Source organism: Seriola lalandi, unplaced genomic scaffold (genome assembly GCF_002814215.2).
Source record: "Seriola lalandi dorsalis isolate HSWRI2012SDOR001 ecotype SW California unplaced genomic scaffold, Sedor1 jcf7180002054425, whole genome shotgun sequence".
NCBI lineage: Eukaryota > Metazoa > Chordata > Actinopteri > Carangiformes > Carangidae > Seriola > Seriola lalandi.
The window spans coordinates 3,513,661-3,532,570 of NW_019524978.1; the positions used below are offsets into that span (position 1 = coordinate 3,513,661).

Genomic DNA, 18,910 nt, shown 5'->3' on the forward strand with positions numbered 1-18,910 from the left:
ACAACAGAGCAAAAGGCAGGAGTATTTAAAATGGATTCCTGTTCTTTATTTTTTCATCCTCTATTTTATTTTATACTGTGTTAAATCCAAATATACAATTCATCGTGCCAGTTTAGCAGGAGAACAGCTTTTCTCTATGGGAACGTGACTTGTCATGACTTCTTACATAACAGTGCTGCATCCATCCATACATGTATACATACACACCCAGACATAGACACACACACTGCATCCATAGGCGATCCCCTCTACAGTCCTGCACAGATCAAGGCACAGAGGGGGCCTGGTTATAAAACATTTGCCTGTATAGACCAAGCAGTCCAGCATGTGTGCCACACGTAGCCTCCTACCAGTTACATGAGCACTATTACTTGTGGATATTGTGATCTATAGCTGTTACCGTGGTATCAAGCTATGTTCCCACCGTGTTTCATCACGTCCACGTGCCCAGCTCTGTACGTGGTGGGGATGGGACAAAATGCTTCATCATTCCCCATCACCTCCACGTGGCATCCTGCCAGTGTCTCTCAGTATCTCTGCTCTGTCTGCTTCCGTCTTTCTCTGTGATAAATATTACCTTTCATCGCAGACAAAACCCTCAGGTCTACCATATGGACAAGTTATGTGAATAAGACTTTAATCAGACCAGTGTTTCATCCCTCTAGTTACTATGGCAGCCGTTTAGAGACCGTGACCAGTCCCTCGTTCCGAATGGACTCTAGGAGCAGAGGATGACATGACGTCACGTCGCTAGGGCGACCAGGCTCCCCGAGGCACGTGTCTTGTATAAAAACGGAAGGTGGGACTGTAGACTGCGCACACAGACTCCTGAAGCATCAGCGTTGAGGTAAGCTGCTACACCGATTTATCCTCCAGTGTACAGAAACTGCTGCAACGACTAGACCACACAATTTTGCCTAAATTATCTAAACTGAGGACATTTCAATTGTTTCACACACAGTCAGCCTTCATTTCAGCGTCAAATGTTATCTTATCTGTCGTTGCACACATCAGCTTGGTTACCAAACACTAATGAAGTTTGAAATTACAGTTCTTCATCTTTACTGTTAAAATTTGTCGCATATTTTCCTGAGACCAACGTTACTCAAAGCCGCAACCGACATATGCGGAAGCTAGTGGCAACCCTGTAGCCTGTACAGTGAATTTCATATAAGCTAACTACCAGCTCTATTTTAATCAGCCACGTATCCGTTTAAAGTGAGAGGATGAGTGTGGGACAGCTCAGGGCTCATAAAGCGTTAGCATGATTACAGCAGTCTCTTTCGCAGGATGCAATGCAATTAATGGTACAGGAAGAGGAAGGCGAGGATGGGAGGGGATGCGGCCATGGCCTTGCAATCTAAAGGGAGGCTGGTTGTTGTGTAATGATTTCTGCTTGAGTCCGTTTGTTGCATCATTTAGCTTACACCAAAATCAACTAAATCCTGCAACTCCTAGAAGTACTTATAATAACAAGGAAGGGCTCATTTTTCGACCGAAAATCTGCGTATTTTAATAACGGTCCATTCATAATGTATAAGTCATTCATCTGAAGATAAGCCGTCCTACAGAGCGGGTAACGTGACATTGGCAGTTCCCAATGCTGCATCTTTGCGGAAGTGGATTAGTCTCCATGTTACGTAACTTAATACAAAAATATATATTACCGCGTTTATCGCAACAGAATACTTAAAAATAGCCTCTGTAGGTAGAAGTTTGAATGAAAATAGGTTTACAGTAAAACCTGACAGTAATACTGCCGCTGTAGTGGTGCACTGAGTGCAATGAAGCTGATATCCGGAGTGAATGAGTACGTGAATAGAGGTGAAGCTACGTGCCTCCCCTGGTCTTCATCATGAAGTCTGTCGTCGTTGCGCCATTAGATTAGATGAATTTTACTCTCGCGATGACGGGAAACAGAGGTCATGGTGGTGTAAGAAACGAAACGGAACAAATGAATAACCTTGGCTTATTTGATGTCGAAAGATGAAAGAGGAGTGCTGAAAGCCTCTCTGTGATGCATTTGTAGGGCAGAGGGGCAGCGTGGAGTCGCATGATTCTGCCGCAGACTCCAGACTCGACAAACCTGTTGATGCGGTTTGCAAAAAGCTCTGTGTTTTTAAAAACGACACAATTACAGCTCATCTGAAATTCATTTAGCTACTAAATCAACGATACGGTATATAAGTGCAATACGGGGTTGATTAGAAAACGGAATAACCAATTAATAAGGTTTTTTTTCTTCTTTTAACCAGTTTATTTTTTAAACCTGGAAACCACACAGTCCTATTGTGCAAACATTTTAATGTCTCTCATAATCACTTTTTGTATCCAGCATTATTTTTTAATGGTAACAATAATTATTGTGGAAATCAGTATTTGTTTGCAGTTACCTTAATTCATTTTATGTAGGTGTGGTATGATGCAGCCATGTCTGGCCTTGCCTCACTGCTGAAGGTCATCACTCCAGCTGAGGAAGGTCATAGCAGGCCCAGGGCTGCTGTAGTGATGCTGAGCAGCTTCTAATCTTTGTTTTTATCAACATGTTACCAATACTAGACATGGGGACGGGGAGTCACTTCTCATAGCTCATGCTCTGGATAACAGAAGGTTATTAATAAATGCCCCCTGAGCACTTTAGTCAAAGATTTGTTCTTTTCTTCAATTTTAAGGCCCCATGATCATAGATTTGGAACAAAATTAGCAGTGAAGTACCATGCATCAGCAGATTGCAATTATTTTTGCAGTGTTTTCAATGAACAGTCTCCAGATTAATTTCTCCACAGCATATATATTACTTTAAGTAGAATAGGCTTTCATTACCCAACATCCAATCTAGTTCATGTGAATATAAATTAAAATTGGTTTTCAAGTTTTGTAAGTGTATTTTCTGTGGTTAAATGTTATATTGATATATCAATAAAAGGCCAATGGAAGGCAATAGTATGAGCCAAGAATGTACCTGTTATAAGATGCATCATTATTTTATTATTAATAAAATATAAATACAAACCCTAGGATATTAATTCCATGTAATACACAGAAGTTGTTGGCTCGTCATGTCTATTTACTTTGACATTCATTCCGCTCTTGTGACTGCTGTAGATCAGGTCTCAGCTAAATGCCTGAAATGTAAATGTCAGTGACTGTGTGATTTGCTGAGCAAGGAGTAAACCATTAGGCGATGAGATTATCTGGATCTCACTAACAACACACAGGACATGTTATTCCCGGCTAACAAGGACTGCAGCCATGTTATTTAGCAGATGTGGACTGAATTCTCTGTGACCTAGTGCAAGAAGTATAAAATGCTATATTTTTCTTCTGTCATATTAGTGTCTGCATGTTACTCATGTTGGTCATGTCAGAGAATCTTCCTCCTCTCTCTCAGGCCAGGCTGCCTGGTTCACAATCAACACAGATAATTTTACTGCATCCTGCAGTTAGTGGGTAATCACAGCTATTAGATGTAAGTTATGTCCTGAGACTATTTTACATAAAGATTTGAGTCATTCATCCCTTGTGAGGTTGTTATGAGTTGTTTTTTCTAGACTGACACAAGTTTTCCACTTAAAAGTAGTGTGGTTGTTTCCAGGCTGAGGTTAGTATGAGTGTCCTTCTCGATTTTTCTCTGCAGCTGACTTATCAACCAGCCATCTTGTCCAGGATGTGTGTGAGAGAGAAGGAACTCCAGAGTGACTCAGCACTCTGTGTCTAACCATTACCAATTTAAGGAAATAAACCCTACACGAGGGAGGGGCATACACAAGTGGGCCATAAAAGGCCCCTACTAGTACAATCGAGCAGTTTTGCCTGGCTCTTTTTGTATAGTGATTATTCAAAGGTACAGATGTTTGCATAACTAGCATGATATGAAAGATCGAGGGGATAGACAGGACCATTGCCCTGAGAAGGTATCTGTCGTCTACTTGCTGACACAAGCTCATAGGGCTATGGGCAGTGTGTTTGTGTGTGTGTGTGTGTGGTCCTGCATTACCTCTGCAGAGTGGTCACATGTCTATGTCGTATTGAGTCCTCTGCAGTTTGATACAGCACACCTTTAACTAATTCATGATTGTGAGTGTGTTGTGTGCACATTTGCACATGCATGTTTGTGTGCATGGACAAGTCTTTGTTACACCCCAGTAGTAAGTCTGATCCTATTAATTTCATTAGCCCAGGTCTGTGTTTGTGTATTTGGTTCGGGGGAATACATAAAGCTATCATCCCTTTATAAATGTAGTGGCTGCTTGTCATGTTAATTGTCACTGATTAAATATCTAGTAGTAACAGTGGAGCTCTTATCTGCTCCTGTCAGCAGGAGGCCATGCCTGCTGAGTAGGACACAGCCTGTGGTGTTGTGTGTGTGCACTGATGATGTGATGGTGTTGGACATTTAACTGACTAGTTTAGGGCAGCAAAGTGACATTGTCTCAGTGATGAGACCATAAAACAAGAGGAAGCAGGTATACTGCTAAGAAGGGGAAGAAACAACAGATGAGCAGAACCACCCACCCTTCTTTAAGCTACAGACATTGAAAGTATGACTCAGATTCATTTGTGTGTGCATATAGGAGTGTATTACTGTCTGTAATGTATTTTATTTCTTGGATTCACTATAAGGCGGGCTAGAAGAGAAAACATTGCCTAATTGGATAGTCTGTCTGGCCTCTAGCCAATCAACCCACTGCAGTGGAAAAACACTGGCAAGAAAGAGGGTGTGACAGGAATAGGGAGCTAGAGGACGGTTTGAATAGGCAAGAGACGCTGGGCGGACTAAGGAGGATGGCTGGGGGAGTGGCGTAGTGGGCAGGAAACGAGAGCATAGTTAGTGAGTTCTTTCATTCTCTAACAAAATCAAAAATCAAATTCCCAATCAGTACACAAGCCAAGGCAACCCAAAGAATGAGTAACAGCCTGTCTGAATACTAAATAAGCAGGTTTCAATCACCATAATGAATTATGTAAATGGTTTAGTCTGTGTTCTGTCTGTATGTGAACGATAATACTGTTGGAAAGATTGACAATAGACTGTCTGTGCGCCTCAAAAACTTAAGGCCATATAAAGGTTAGTAGAAAGTAACTGACTTCACACAAAGAGTGTTGAGATATCACAGAGAAAAGAGGAATTAGTGTTTGTTTGGCCAGGTGTTGGTGCTTGACATCAGAGGAGATGTTGGCAGAAGTGAAATGCTGTGTCATGCCCCCCCCCCACACACACACACACTCCAACAGATTTGTCTAATTTTTGAGATTTTACCACCTGATGCAGCCTGTAGTCTTTGTCCTTTTCTGGTCGACTGGTTACGAGTCAACCTTATCCCAGTGGTCCCTCTAGTGCACATGCATCAACATAAGCATTCCGACCCTGTCCTGCGCCCCCACCGGTGAAACGTTTGTGTGAGGACAATGGGTCGCAGCTCAGAGGGAGGGTAGGGTTGTGGTAAATGAGGGTGACCAGACGGACAAAGAGTGGTGAGGACAGTCAAATAGGGACATGAATTTCAATGATTAGTTTGGATGGTGGGGAAAAGGGGAGGGGAGGTATAATACTTATGGAGCCAAAAACAGCAGGGAGAGACAGATGAGAATAAAGCATGGGAGAAATTAAACAGAATTGAGAGAACAAGCAAATGAAATGCAGGTGGAAGAGGAGAGGACTGTAACTCTAACATTAAATGAAAGAAGTAGCATCAGGATGAAGGGATGGATGAATGAACATAATAAGATTTGTGGAAAGAGGAGAAAAATGAGTTACAAGTTGTACTTCTTCATTGATGACTAAACATTATTAAAGCTACTCTGACTGGCTGATTCTTCCCCTTTTTCTTACCAAGGACATGATTGCACCACTCGTCAGGTGATTAACGGTTCCGTCATAAGCTGGTGAAAAAGAAGTTGCGAGATATATAGAGCACGGAGGAAAGACTGGATGGATGCATTTCCCTTTTTACTCATAAGGAACAAGTGTCTCTTCTTTGATTGGTCTCAGTCCCACTTGCTGTTCAGCCAGTCATAAGGGCAGGTGGCTGCACTGCAGAAATCTGAATCATACATTTTGCTCACAGCAGTGCCAGCAGTGCAGACAAATCACATGCAGACACTACTACTGAACATTACTCACTTTGACCAAAATTAAATTCACTGTGATTGCTGTGTGTTCAACTCAAGCATGACCAAAAGTGAAATGTGTGAGTTTTAGAAAGCCCCTGCTCAATTGATTTTCCAACAGTAATCATGATGAAAAATGTTGATGGAACCTTACTGCCGTTCATATGTCTGACTGTGTGTCTGCCTCCTCTTCCTACATTTTAATGAGCATCAGCAGATTGTGAGTTGCTGTTAACAACGTGTAACTTTTTTGCTCCGCTCTGCACAATGCCTCCTCTGTGAGCTTGGAAATGTCTGTCTGAGTGTCCTCAGAGTATGTGCTGAATACTAGATCAGGGCTGATTGGTCTACAGTCAAAAGGGGCAGGACTGGGGTGTCAAGTGGCTCAGTGGGTTGAGCAGGCGTCCCATATGTAGAAGCTGCAGTCGGCCCTGGTTTGAATCCCGCATCGGACAGCCCTTTACTGCATGTCATTCCCCCTCTCTCTGCCTCCCCATTTCCTGTCTCTCTCTACTGTGGTATCATAAAGGCATAAAAAGCCCCAAAAAATATACTTTAAAAAAAAAAAAAAGGGGCAGGACTGTGTGATGGAGATGTGGCCAGAGCTGTGGGCTATGAAGTTGATTTTCTATTGTTAAAATAGAATCAGATAGTTTACTAGGATATAACAAAAATGGCCGGTCTGGAATTATTGCTGTTATTTCTTTAAAAGTTTATTACAAACATATTTTACATATTTCATGGTAAAACTACACAATAATATGACTCTAAAATTCAATTTCATTTCACATGGTCCTGTGATATTGTTATCTTATATAATAACAACATTCAGAGCTTCCCCTCTAACATCACTCACCATGACAGGAATCATCAGAAATTAAGTCTTGGTTGTTTGCATCACTTTGCTCTTTAACTGAACTACTAAATGTCTCATACCTTTGGCTTTCACAATAAACCAGAATTTTGTTCACCTTGACTCAGTGGAGTTCAAGTCCATCCAAGTGTCGGAAATTAACTTCTTACGGAGCAGCAGGTGCCCATTGTAGCACCTTCCTATTCTCCCATTGATTAGTCATACTACCACGGACATGAAGGGGGTGTATCATAAAGTATATGCAGGCAGACCGACACACACACATGCACCTGCCCTATAGTTCAGTCTTACTACTTGTCAGGTTTTTTAAACATACTCTTCATACACATTTTCATAGTTTTAAGGGAAAGTTACATTGCTTGTTTTGAGTCCCACTAGTTCTCTTATGTAGCTCCACTACTCCTGGTCCCGACCCATTTTACAATATTCAGTAGAGCAACCATTTTGTTTTGGAAAACACAGGGGAACTCTTTTATTTAGAGAAAATGAAGAGGTACAGAGAGAGAAAACCAAAGAGTGAGACAAATTGTGCAAAAGTGCACAGGCAACAGGAGGAAGTGGAGTTCAGAAGAGAGGAAAGAGATGTCACTGCAGTCTTTCATACACAATAGGTAACACTGGGAACCAAGTACAAAGGAGAGGAGGGACAGAAATGTGAGAGCTTGATCGTACTGTATGAATGTCTCTCTCTCTCTCTCTCTCTCTCTCTCTCTCCCTATCTCCCCCTCTCTTCATTGGTGACCTTGTATTATGCTAGCAGCAGAACACAAAATGGCTGCTCTGCCCTGAAAAAAAGGCACACAAAATGCTACATGGGGTCAAACAAATATACACTATAAATGAACCTTTTAGAGATCTGATGGTTGAAACGGGTGAACTGTTCAATAAATTGATTTTGACTGGCAAAAAAGTCATCGAGTCATTTAGAACGTCATCTATTTGTGTTTAATAACACGTAAATAAATCCAGCAGATTTTCCACATTCATGTTTGACAGTGTCTAGGAGAAATGAGAGAGATCATTTATCCTAATCTGGTTGCCCCTTTAGTCTATTTAAAGTGCTCCCACAATGCATTTCACCAGATTGACAGCCTGTCCTACATGCTCCCCACTGAGACACACATATGCAGTCACACACACACACACACACACACACACACACACACACACACACACATACACACAGAGACACACACACAACAGATAAGGAGATTACAGTAGTCTAAAACGACATCCAACCAGTTTCAAGGACAATCTGCGTTGCCCTTACTTACTCTACCTGCCTGTCCCACACAAACACACACACACCTTAGCTACTGGGCAGGCTAGCTGGTTAATACTATTGAGTTATCATATCTATGTACTTGTATACACATTATAGTGTCTGTAAAGTTGTCTAATCTTATAGATATGATACCTACAGCTACTGTTAGTAATGATCAGTTTGCTGTATTGAACCCAAAATCTGTCTCTGGAGTTCATCTGTTGGAAGGAAAAAGTCACATGACTTGGTTTAGATTTGGGAAGCTGAATATGATATCCAAGAGTGTTTATCCCTGTTAACATAGGCAGACAAAGCACAGCAGAGAAGAGGACAAGGAGGAGTTGGTGAGAAGATAAAGGAAGAGAAGGAAGGAAAAGGGAAGTTATTGGTAGAAAAGACAGGAGCAGAAAAAGTGGAAGGAGAGGCCAGAGGAGGTGTGGAGAGGAGAGACGAGGAGATGAGTGTTCAGTAAGAAAAAGAGAGGAAAGCAGAGGAGAAAGGAGGTCACATAGTTGAGTCAAGGCCAGGATTCCTTTCTTTTCAGTCAGCAGACAAGTCTCTTTTTGCTGCGTTACATAGCTACCGCTTTCTCCCTCCCTTCTTATCCCACTGTTTTCTAAACATGTCCCTGCTTGAGGCAACACCTCCCTACTCCTGCAGAAGATGCACGTAAAACACTATTTGGCAGTCTGTATTTTTCCGTCACTGATGATATACCCAGTCATCCCCCTTCCAGAGTTTCAGTTTGCTATTTCACCCTCAACCAGCAGCTCGCTCATATTGTTATATCAGCTTCGTAAGTTTTCTGCTCACCAGGGTACCACCTTGGTGTTTTTTTCACTCTTTTGTGCTAATGCGTCACACTGGCTGTCCATGTCCTGTGAGGCTACTGCTGCCAGTCTTTATGCACGTTATTTAGACCTTACAGCTGACATTGTGAAACAAAATAACAGCATAGGGTAGATTTTAAGATTTGCACCACAAAGAATTTTCAAATGCGTCATATTTTATGAGAAACCCCATGAAGGAAGTGGGTCTCCTGTGTGAATGAAAAGTGAGGGTGAGAAAGAGGAGAGGTAGACACACAGGGAGGGGAGGAGAGGACGAGTGCTAACAGTGTGATGCAGTCTATAATATAAAAAGTTGAGGAATATAGCAGTAGACAAATTGAGAAAAGAGTGAAACATAATTGTTGTGTAATAGCAAATAGTGACATATTATCCCTTCAACACACATCAACAGATACAGACTCTTTTTGTGGTTTGTAAGGCCTGAGGAGCAGAAGGTTCACACCACAGAGGCAGATTAGACATGGTCACATTACACCAGGCAACACATACAAACACACACAGGTTCATTGTATGTTGCCAGCAACTTAACTAACTTGCCACCTCCTGGTGCCAGGGCATCAGTTTGCCTCTGTTTAAGCACTTCTGTATGCTTGTGTCTTTGTTGTCAAGCTTATATTTAAACTCAATAACAAAAAAGAAAAGAAATTTGCATTACATTATTCATCTGCAGTGATCGGTCTCACCGAGTTTGTTGCCAGCTAGAGGACATAACTAAGTGAGAGTGGATAACCTGCATTTTCATTATTCAGTGGTAGTTGTCTTTCTAATGTCATTGTTTTTTCTTTTTGCCAGGTAACTCCACACCCCCTAAACAGCAGCCATGTCAGACCTCTGTGTTGGAATCAATGGGTGAGTTGGAAACACATGCACATTTTATAAACAGGATGGTACTGATTGATTTTAGGATAATCAGGATAGGATGTCAGTGAAGCATATTTTGGGAATATCTATTCTATCTATTTTTCCACAACAATTTCTGGTGATTAGTAAATGGTTATGAAGCAGACCGAAAATGCATTTGTTCTTAGACTTAAATTGTTTTTAAATTAATTTTCATATATAATAATATATAATATAGAAATATTTATTAAACTGATCTGACAAAAACGTGCCCCATGACTCAGTATTCACCTCCTGTAGCTGCTTCACAATAAAGGCCTTCAAGCCACTGACAAGCTTTTAGTATGAAACAGGAATAAAAAGGAGGAACTCATGATTTCTAACTGTACATGGGTATTACTGCGCAGGTCTTCTCTATGGTAGGAGAACCACTGTTTGATTCTGAGCTGATTGTGAGGCATCACAGTTTGAGTCTGTTGGAAGATTCATGTGAGGTTAATGTAAGGTCCCAGGAGTATTTAGACATCCTGACGAAGATTCCCACCATTTTGCCCAAACGACAATTACTAATCTCTCTCTCTCTCTCTCTCCCTCCTTCCCCTCACTGCAGTTTCGGTCGTATTGGCCGTCTGGTCCTGAGGGCTTGCCTTCAGAAGGGCATCAAGGTCGTGGCCATCAATGACCCCTTCATTGACTTGCAGTACATGGTGAGAAAACTTTTATACACATACTTACATAACACAAATTATTCAGAAAATGTATTAAAATCCAGTGGAATGCCTGTTGAATGAAATTTATATCATAATAACTCATTTAAAATATCAGGTAAAAACACAAGATTCAAGTCTCAAGTGTATACTGTTGAAAAAGGCTGCTTTACAAAATAACAAACAGAAAATCTACAACTAAAACTGAGCCATAGTGACATGTCAACAATGTCTCACAACATTTTAAACTCAAACTAAACTAAACTGAATAAGTTTTCTCTGTAGCTTATTTCAAACAATAAAATTAAATGTCAAAAAGTCTGTATAGGCATTGTGTTAAATATTAAATAGTATAAAATAAATTTTTATTAATTTCATTTTTGTGATGAAACAACCAGAAACCCTCTTCACTCCTCACACTAATAACCCCATCATCTACTTCTTGCCACCTAGGTCTACATGTTCAAGTATGACTCCACCCACGGCCGTTACAATGGTGAGGTCTCCCACGAGGATGGCAAGCTCATCGTTGACGGCAATGCCATCTCCGTCTTCCAGTGGTAAGTGATGATGATGATTGGGGGTTAGTGGATGTTGCTGCACATACGTCAGATATCAGCAGCGTTGCTAACTGAATGACATCAAGCAGAGAGGTCTGTAATTGAAGAGTTCACTTTGAATTATTGGACATGTTATTTTCCATTTTTAAGGTGAGGTAATTTATTCCATTTTGTTTTTAATATCCTGAGTGGATTCCTGGCAGTGGAATGAGGCTGTCTGCTGCCTCGGGGCTCACTCCTTACCCCCCTCCACCCTTTGTACCGGCTGTTGTTTTAGTCCATTGAGTAATGGACTGTTGTCTGCAAAAGGCAATACCAACAAACAGCAGGGTTATAGAAGAGACATTCCTGTTCCACAGATCCTCTTTAGTGAGCTTTCCCTCCTTGTGTCTCCAGTTTTTACCACATTAGGCTCTTAACCTTGACATCACAAGATGTTAATTGAAAAATTATCCTTTGTTCATTACTAACATGAAATTATCCAAACAGGCTCTGCACAGTAATTTAGAAAGGACAGGATCTACTGTTCTAACAAGATTAGCCCCCACCATCACCCCTCACTTCTTTTGCACTAGATGTAACTTGTGCTCTTTTTCTGTATCTTTGTTTCTACTTTTATAGTATTTTGGTGTCACTTATTTAACATTACACTGTAATCATTTCATCTTGTGCTAACTGTTCTTTTTTTGACTGTAGCATGAAGCCAGCAGAGATCCCCTGGGGCAGTGCTGGAGCCAAGTACGTTGTCGAGTCCACTGGAGTTTTCCTCAGTGTGGAGAAGGCCTCCGTATGTACCTACGCACATAAACACATGAACATACAGACAGATAAATACACACAGACTGCCAGATGGTCCAGTTTCTAACCTGTACTCTCTCTTAATGTCTTGGTCAACTACAGTCTCACATCCAGGGTGGAGCTCAGCGTGTGGTTGTGTCCGCCCCCTCACCTGATGCTCCAATGTTTGTCATGGGAGTCAATGAGGACAAATACGACCCCTCCTCCATGACCATTGTCAGGTAATGTACCTTTAGTCTTGGACATGCATTTGCACTGTACATTACAGTACGAATACATACAAACATGTTTTAAAGGTTTAGATGCAGGAAATCTTTTTTTTATGTTAGAAAACTGAATATAGTCTGGAAGTTACTGACTTTGTCTATCATTCTATCGGTAGCAATGCCTCCTGCACCACCAACTGCCTGGCCCCCCTGGCCAAAGTCATCCATGATAACTTTGGCATTGAGGAAGCTCTTATGGTAAGTCATAGTAAATCAGAGTTCATGTCCAAACCTGATTTTTCATAGGTGGTGCTGTATATTTACCCTTAAATGTATGTTAGAGACTTCAGACACTAAGGAAAATGAATGTGTGTAATATGACATTCTCCTCTGTAGACCACAGTCCATGCATACACAGCCACCCAGAAGACAGTGGATGGTCCAAGCGCTAAGGCCTGGCGTGATGGCCGCGGTGCCCACCAGAACATCATTCCAGCATCCACTGGTGCCGCCAAGGCAGTGGGCAAAGTCATCCCTGAACTCAACGGGTGAGGACAGACACATTTGTTATCAGCCTTTGTTAACTGTGGCAAGGAAGCTGAGAAAGACCAAAAAAGTCAAATGTCTCTCTTTTGTCCTCTCTCTATAGTAAGCTGACAGGCATGGCCTTCAGGGTGCCAGTGGCTGATGTGTCAGTGGTTGACCTGACATGCCGTCTCTCCAAGTCTGCATCTTACGCTGAGATTAAGGAAGCAGTCAAGAAGGCCGCACACGGGCCCATGAAGGGAGTGCTGGGTTACACTGAGGACCAGGTAAGTTAATTCACTACACTGTACGGGTAGGTAATAAGGCAAGGGCTAATAGGGATAATTCCTGTCAACAATGATTTATTTTATTCAAAAACATGTAAAGAGATATTAAACAACATGACCTCTGAGTCCTCAATTAGAATTGACTGTGATTGTGTAATTTGCAATTGGTCATGTATTGTCTGGCGACACAATATCTGACTTGTAGTGTGTTTTGTGTTTTGAAAGGTCGTGTCCTCCGACTTCATTGGTGACACCCACTCCTCTATCTTCGATGCTGGCGCTGGCATCTCCCTCAACGACAACTTCGTCAAGCTCATCTCTTGGTTAGTTTTTAAAATTCTCGTCCTGTCCCACACGTAAAGAAGTTGTATCTTTTCAAAACTGATCATTTAATATCTCCTCCTTGTATTCCCTCCATTTTCTATCTCTCAATTTTTCTTTTTCCTTTTCCCTCCCTCTCTCTCTCCAGGTATGACAATGAGTTTGGTTACAGCCACCGCGTCGCTGACCTGCTGATGTACATGCACACCAAGGAGTAGACACTTCCTGTCCAGAAAGGAAGTCAGAAAGGGACCACCCCAGCCATCCTCCCACCCCTCTCTTCTCTTTTACACACAAGTCCCACCCATAGCCAGTCATAGCATCACAGCCCTTAGCTCTTCTACAATATATGTAGGCAGTGGCAACAGTGCGTTTGAGTGTTCTGTTTTTTTCCTTTAATGACAAGACGATTGGTCGGTGACAGTATTTGTGTCCGTGTGCCCCTCTCCACCTCCCACTGCCACTTTAGATGTGTCGTTATGGCTCAGTACTATGGTAACTACTGTATCCATCTCCTTGTTGGTGTCTTTTCAAGGCTTAATCACCAGTGGAAGGAGGAAGCTGAGAGGCAGAGCTACTGTAACTCCGCTTAAGAGTGATGAGACAAAGAAATAAAACTTGAAAAACCTCAAGCTGTCCCAAGTTTCATTATTATTTTCTGTTTACTGTTTCCAATGGAACTGACAAAATGAAGAAAAAGCCTGTCAAATGAAGAATATGACAGCAGACATAATTATTTCTAGAACTAATCTGCTACTAATGAAATGATAGCACTCAATAGTAGCACTACAGCTACCATTAACATTATTATAGCTGCTGTTACTGCTGCTGCAGCTGTCATTATTATTATTGCATGGTGGTCTTTTCCCCTGGTTATCTCTTGCTCTCTCTCTCTTTCTCTCCTGGTCGCTCACTCTCTCTTTCTCTCTGTCTCTCCCGAACCCAACCGATCGAGGCAGATGCCTGCCCACCCTGAGTCCTCAAGGTTTCTGCCTCTTAAAAGGAAGGTTTTCCTCACCACTGTCGCTTGCTCGTAGTGAAAATTGTTTGGGTCTCTGTAAAATAATATTATAAAGAGAAGGTCTAGACCTGAGTTGAAATGTTAATATAAATGATATGCTGTCCATACAAACGTTGGAGGCATCATAGCAATTTATTGATAAATATAAATGTGCATTATAATTATATAGATAAGGGCGTCCTGGTGGTCAAGGACACAGGAAGCTGAATAGTCAGGAGAGTACTGTGAAACTGAAGAAGAAGACAGGTCTTGATGGATTGTGTCCCAAATCAAATTCTCTCTTTTCAGTTCAGTTAACATATTTTTCCTCTTTACAATGAGCCTGTATGAGACTATGTGTCCTGTTACAACTTTTGTGTACTGTAACTAAGAACACTTACTCAAGGAGAGTAATTAAAGTACAAATTTGAGGTACTCAAGGGAGTATTTCGAATTTCATGCTACTTTATACTTCTACTCCACTATAATTTAGAGGGAAATAATGTACGTCTTCCTCCAAATTTATTTGACGTCAGATACTAGTTATGTGACAGGTTCAGATAGCACATTAAAAAAAACAGATGAACAGCCTTTTTAATATGATGCACTGTTATAGATTAAATTATTCAACAACAGTACTTAATAATACTCAAGTGAAGTGCTATGTATATCAGTATCACTTACAGCTAGAGCTACAAATACAGTGAGACTTGGTCAGAAAGCAGACTGTGTCTTAATATAGAGGAAATGTTTCCTCGGCCTGATTCCTTCCTCTAAACAGGAACTGAAGAGAAAAGCTATGAGTTTTGCTGCAGTGCCACCTTCTGTCTTATTTAACATACTGCAAAAGGAAAAACATCACAGTTCTATGTATCAAAGTAAAAGGCAAACGTTTAAATTAGTTTTTACAGTCGAATACAGATAATATTAGTATTACTTTCTTATTTAAAGTCTTAGCTCAAGAGACATCCAGTCACAGCAAGATGTTTGTCTACAGATACTTTATGATTACCATGTGTTTTCTTTTCTGTATATTGTGTTTTAGAAAATGATGATAGTGTTGACTAAAATGCAATCAGTGGGTGTATATGTTACATGATTTTTTTTCAAATATATATTATATAAATAAGATAAAATCAATATTGGTAATAATCAATTATTTGTAGATGTATATATTTAATTAAGCATTTCACCACCAAGAATTAGGGCTTTTTAAAAGTATTATTTTGCCATCAAAAATGTAAGAAAAAATGTCACCTTCATAACTAGAAATAGGCATGGTTACTCTCTAGATTTTTGTTTTTTGTTCATTACATATTCAACAAAACAATAGTCCGCTAGTTTTTAACAATCAATGCTATATTGCTGACAAATGTGGTCAAACCTGAGGTTGTATTCAGAAGGACTCATGTCCCTCTGCATGTCAGCTGATTAAAAATCGTTGAAAAATAAAGAAAAAATCACACATGCTCTTCTCTCTGTATCTCCCTGCTGATGTCTGTTACGACTGCTCTCACCTATTCTGCTTTTCAACTAAAGCACAGAGATGCATATTGTTTGAATGGATAACATCTGGCTGGAACTGAAGGGTACTCAGGTAGACAGAAGTCAGCACAAGATTCAAATCCAGTGATTTGCCTGAAGCCTGATTTCCCCATCCAAGCATGGAGACTGAACAGTTTTTGAATGTAAAAGATTTGAATCTTTCAGATGCAGAAGAGGAGAACCTTTCACTGCACCACACATGACTTGATTTGGGTCTGTTTTGTTTTCATTTGTTTTAATTAGATGTGCTGGCATGAAAAGCAACCTGAAGCCAAGTCAACACCATGGTTTGTTGTGTTTATTTTTTACTACTCCACCTTTTGAGTGTTTCTGATCACTTATAAATGTGAGTTTTCAGCATAATTATAGCATGCTTCTCCAAAGTAGATCTGGTCTCTTATTTGCATGAAAATTTTAATGAGTGAAAAATATGGATTTCAGTTAAGGGTGGAGCAGAAAAACTAATGAAAAATAGTCAATAGTCAAAGAGATAATGAGGTGTCTGAGGAGGAGAGGCATCAAGGAAGAAAAAGGACAGAGATATGAACTTTTTGGAAATGGTGGACATGTTCTCTTAGGAGAAAAAAAAACATCCATAGCACTTTCAATCACATCTCCATGTGTATGGTGAGGTGTGTCTATGTGGGAGTGACCAGGTATGCAGTTGTTATAAAAACAGAAGGACAGCTCCTCAACAGCCACTGATCACTGCACCACAAACTGACTTGGCTACTAGAAAGCCTGCAATTACACATTACTGACTTGACGTGAAGACAGGACCAGTCATGGGGAACAAGAGCAGCCCTGAGCTCACACTGTCCTTCCTGCTCATTACTGCTCTTTGCTTGGAGGCATTAATCATACAAAAGGTCATATACTTGTCATCTAAGGAGATGACCTGGACAACTGCGAGACAGAGCTGCCAGAAGTACGCCATTGACTTAGTTACTTGGACTGTAGCTTCCAAAGTCCAAGTGTCTAGGTTGATGGTCTCTGAAAATATCAGCCAAATCTGGATCGGCCTACATAGAGATTCTCAGGAGAGCTCAGCCTGGAGGTGGATAAATATGAAGTGAGTATCCTATTTGAGATTATCTTTATGCTGATTTCAATATCTTGCAATGTAAACAAGGTAAAATGCAGTTGCTATGCAAGATATCATTTATTTGTTTGTTTCAGAACTGGAGTAGGGGTTACAGGAAACGACGTCTCATGGAACTCCAAGTGGGCCGATGGGCAGCACAGCGGTCACTGTGCAATTGTGGGAGATGATCAAATGTGGTACAGTGTTCAGTGTTCAAGTGAATATAATGTTTACTGTTTGGCAGAGGACAAAATTATTTATCATGAAGTTACCTTAAGCTGGCACAACGCTTCTCAGTTTTGTCAGGATATGGGCAGTAGCCTCGCAACCATCACCAAAAGAAGCAAAGGTTTGAGTCATAGTGGCTGGATTGGACTGTACCAACAGGATGGTCTCAACTGGGACTGGATCGGAGATTTGCCATCTGACTACAGGAACTGGGCACCAAGAGAGCCGCTCACAGCAGACTGTGGTTCATTTAATTCTGTCAATGAAAAGTTGTACAGCAAAAAGTGCTCCGAAAAGCTTCGGTTAATATGCTATTCTGACAACCTGGTGGTGGTGAATAAGAACAAGACATGGGAAGAAGCCCTGCGGCACTGCAGGAACATGAAAGCATGTACCTCCTCCTGCACACACCGCTACGACATCCTGAGCCTGCCATACTTGTATGAGTACAGCTATGTCAGAGACCGGATCTACAGAGCCACGACGGATGAGGTGGGGACGGGAGCAGGGTGAAACATTAAGCAAAAGAAATGATCATTTTTACTCAACACTCTTGAAATGAATCAAGTTACTAAAAGGATTTCTCCCTTACAGTATTACCCTCCATTCTTTGTCACATGTTGCATATATCTATGGAGTTCAACCAAAGACTGATGTTCTCTACTCTCACAGTTTATTTTAACAGTTTTTAGAGAAATAAGAAATGCAGAAATAAGACTTTCCAGTATTTCTCAATTAAAAATAACATTAGAAGACAATCTGAAAAATAAACAGCACAAATTTTGTCTTATGTCATATCTTAATAATTACATTTATCTTGCAACTCCTTGTGCAAGATAAATGTAACGATTCCTCTATAGACTCAAATGACTGAGCTAGACTGAAATGATGGAATTAAATAGTATAAGAATTTTTTTTTAATATATAAATCAATTTTGAATCAATTTTAAAAACAGAATAGGGAAATATAATTAATAAGCGTTTTGTTTTTGCTTTGGGTTTTGTAATGTGTTATGTTAGTGGAAATCCAATTAATTTAAGTGAATTATAAATGCAAGAGTACATTTTGAATGGATTCCTTTGCTCTCCTCTTGTCCCACCTTATCTTTTACTGGACATTTTCTGGTTTGTTGTCACTGTGTTAAACATAAAGTCTTTCATCTGATATACCAACCTTATTGTTCTATACTTAGTTAACGTGCAGCCTCCTCAACTAAGCATGCATAAGGTGAATGAAAGTGAGAGTGAGTGACCTGCAACGCTTATCTTCTGTTTCTCAGGTTTGGTTGGGGCTGCGCTTCCTGGGCGGGAAGTGGTGGTGGAAGAATGGAGTCAAGCTGGACCACCAGGGGATGCTGGCAGAGTGTCCGTCAGAGCAGAACCGCTGTGGGACCCTGTCCAAATATGACACAAACAACTGGATCACCAGGGACTGCACAGAAAGAAGAAACTTTGTCTGCTACAAATATAAAATATAAGATGAATAAATGAATGAAATTGGTGAAGTTTAGGTTTAAAAGATTTTTAGTGCTCCACAAACAATACCTGTTTTGTGTGTAAGTTATCAGATTGATTTTTCTCTACTATGGGTTCGGGTTTGTTGTTCATATTTTATAATGATGATTTCGGAGTAGTTATAATAATTTCTGAAAATATAAGATGAGATAATTAAAAATACATATTTCCTGTTGATTTTCCTGAAGGGTGAG

General features: G+C 40.6%; 2 protein-coding genes across 2 annotated transcripts; both read left to right on the forward strand.

The window, feature by feature from the left end:
• Positions 1-747: 747 nt before the first annotated feature.
• On the forward strand, positions 748-13,976 carry gapdhs (glyceraldehyde-3-phosphate dehydrogenase, spermatogenic). Its single transcript, XM_023410481.2, has 11 exons — positions 748-847; positions 9,893-9,949; positions 10,551-10,647; positions 11,101-11,207; positions 11,904-11,994; positions 12,108-12,226; positions 12,388-12,469; positions 12,608-12,759; positions 12,861-13,023; positions 13,249-13,346; positions 13,493-13,976. Exons 2-11 carry the CDS (start codon positions 9,921-9,923, stop codon positions 13,560-13,562), a joined length of 1,008 nt encoding a protein of 335 aa, XP_023266249.1. The 5' UTR covers positions 748-847; positions 9,893-9,920; the 3' UTR covers positions 13,563-13,976.
• A 2,698-nt stretch (positions 13,977-16,674) lies between these two features.
• On the forward strand, positions 16,675-18,745 carry LOC147818870 (secretory phospholipase A2 receptor-like). The gene is made up of 3 exons (XM_087175180.1): positions 16,675-16,961; positions 17,069-17,693; positions 18,482-18,745. The coding sequence occupies exons 1-3, from the start codon at positions 16,675-16,677 to the stop codon at positions 18,677-18,679; spliced, it is 1,110 nt and encodes a 369-aa protein (XP_087031306.1). The 3' UTR covers positions 18,680-18,745.
• The last annotated feature ends 165 nt before the right edge of the window (positions 18,746-18,910 follow it).

Excerpts from the sequence above, each read along its gene's own strand:
- gapdhs (XM_023410481.2), top strand. The coding sequence starts at position 9,921 with ATGTCAGACCTCTGTGTTGGAATCAATGG. Across the intron at positions 12,470-12,607 it reads GCATTGAGGAAGCTCTTATG|ACCACAGTCCATGCATACAC; the intron begins GTAAGTCATAGT and ends TCTCCTCTGTAG. Across the intron at positions 13,024-13,248 it reads TGGGTTACACTGAGGACCAG|GTCGTGTCCTCCGACTTCAT; the intron begins GTAAGTTAATTC and ends GTGTTTTGAAAG.
- LOC147818870 (XM_087175180.1), top strand. The coding sequence starts at position 16,675 with ATGGGGAACAAGAGCAGCCCTGAGCTCACACTGTCCTTCCTGCTCATT. Across the intron at positions 16,962-17,068 it reads TGGAGGTGGATAAATATGAA|AACTGGAGTAGGGGTTACAG; the intron begins GTGAGTATCCTA and ends TGTTTGTTTCAG. Across the intron at positions 17,694-18,481 it reads ACAGAGCCACGACGGATGAG|GTTTGGTTGGGGCTGCGCTT; the intron begins GTGGGGACGGGA and ends TCTGTTTCTCAG.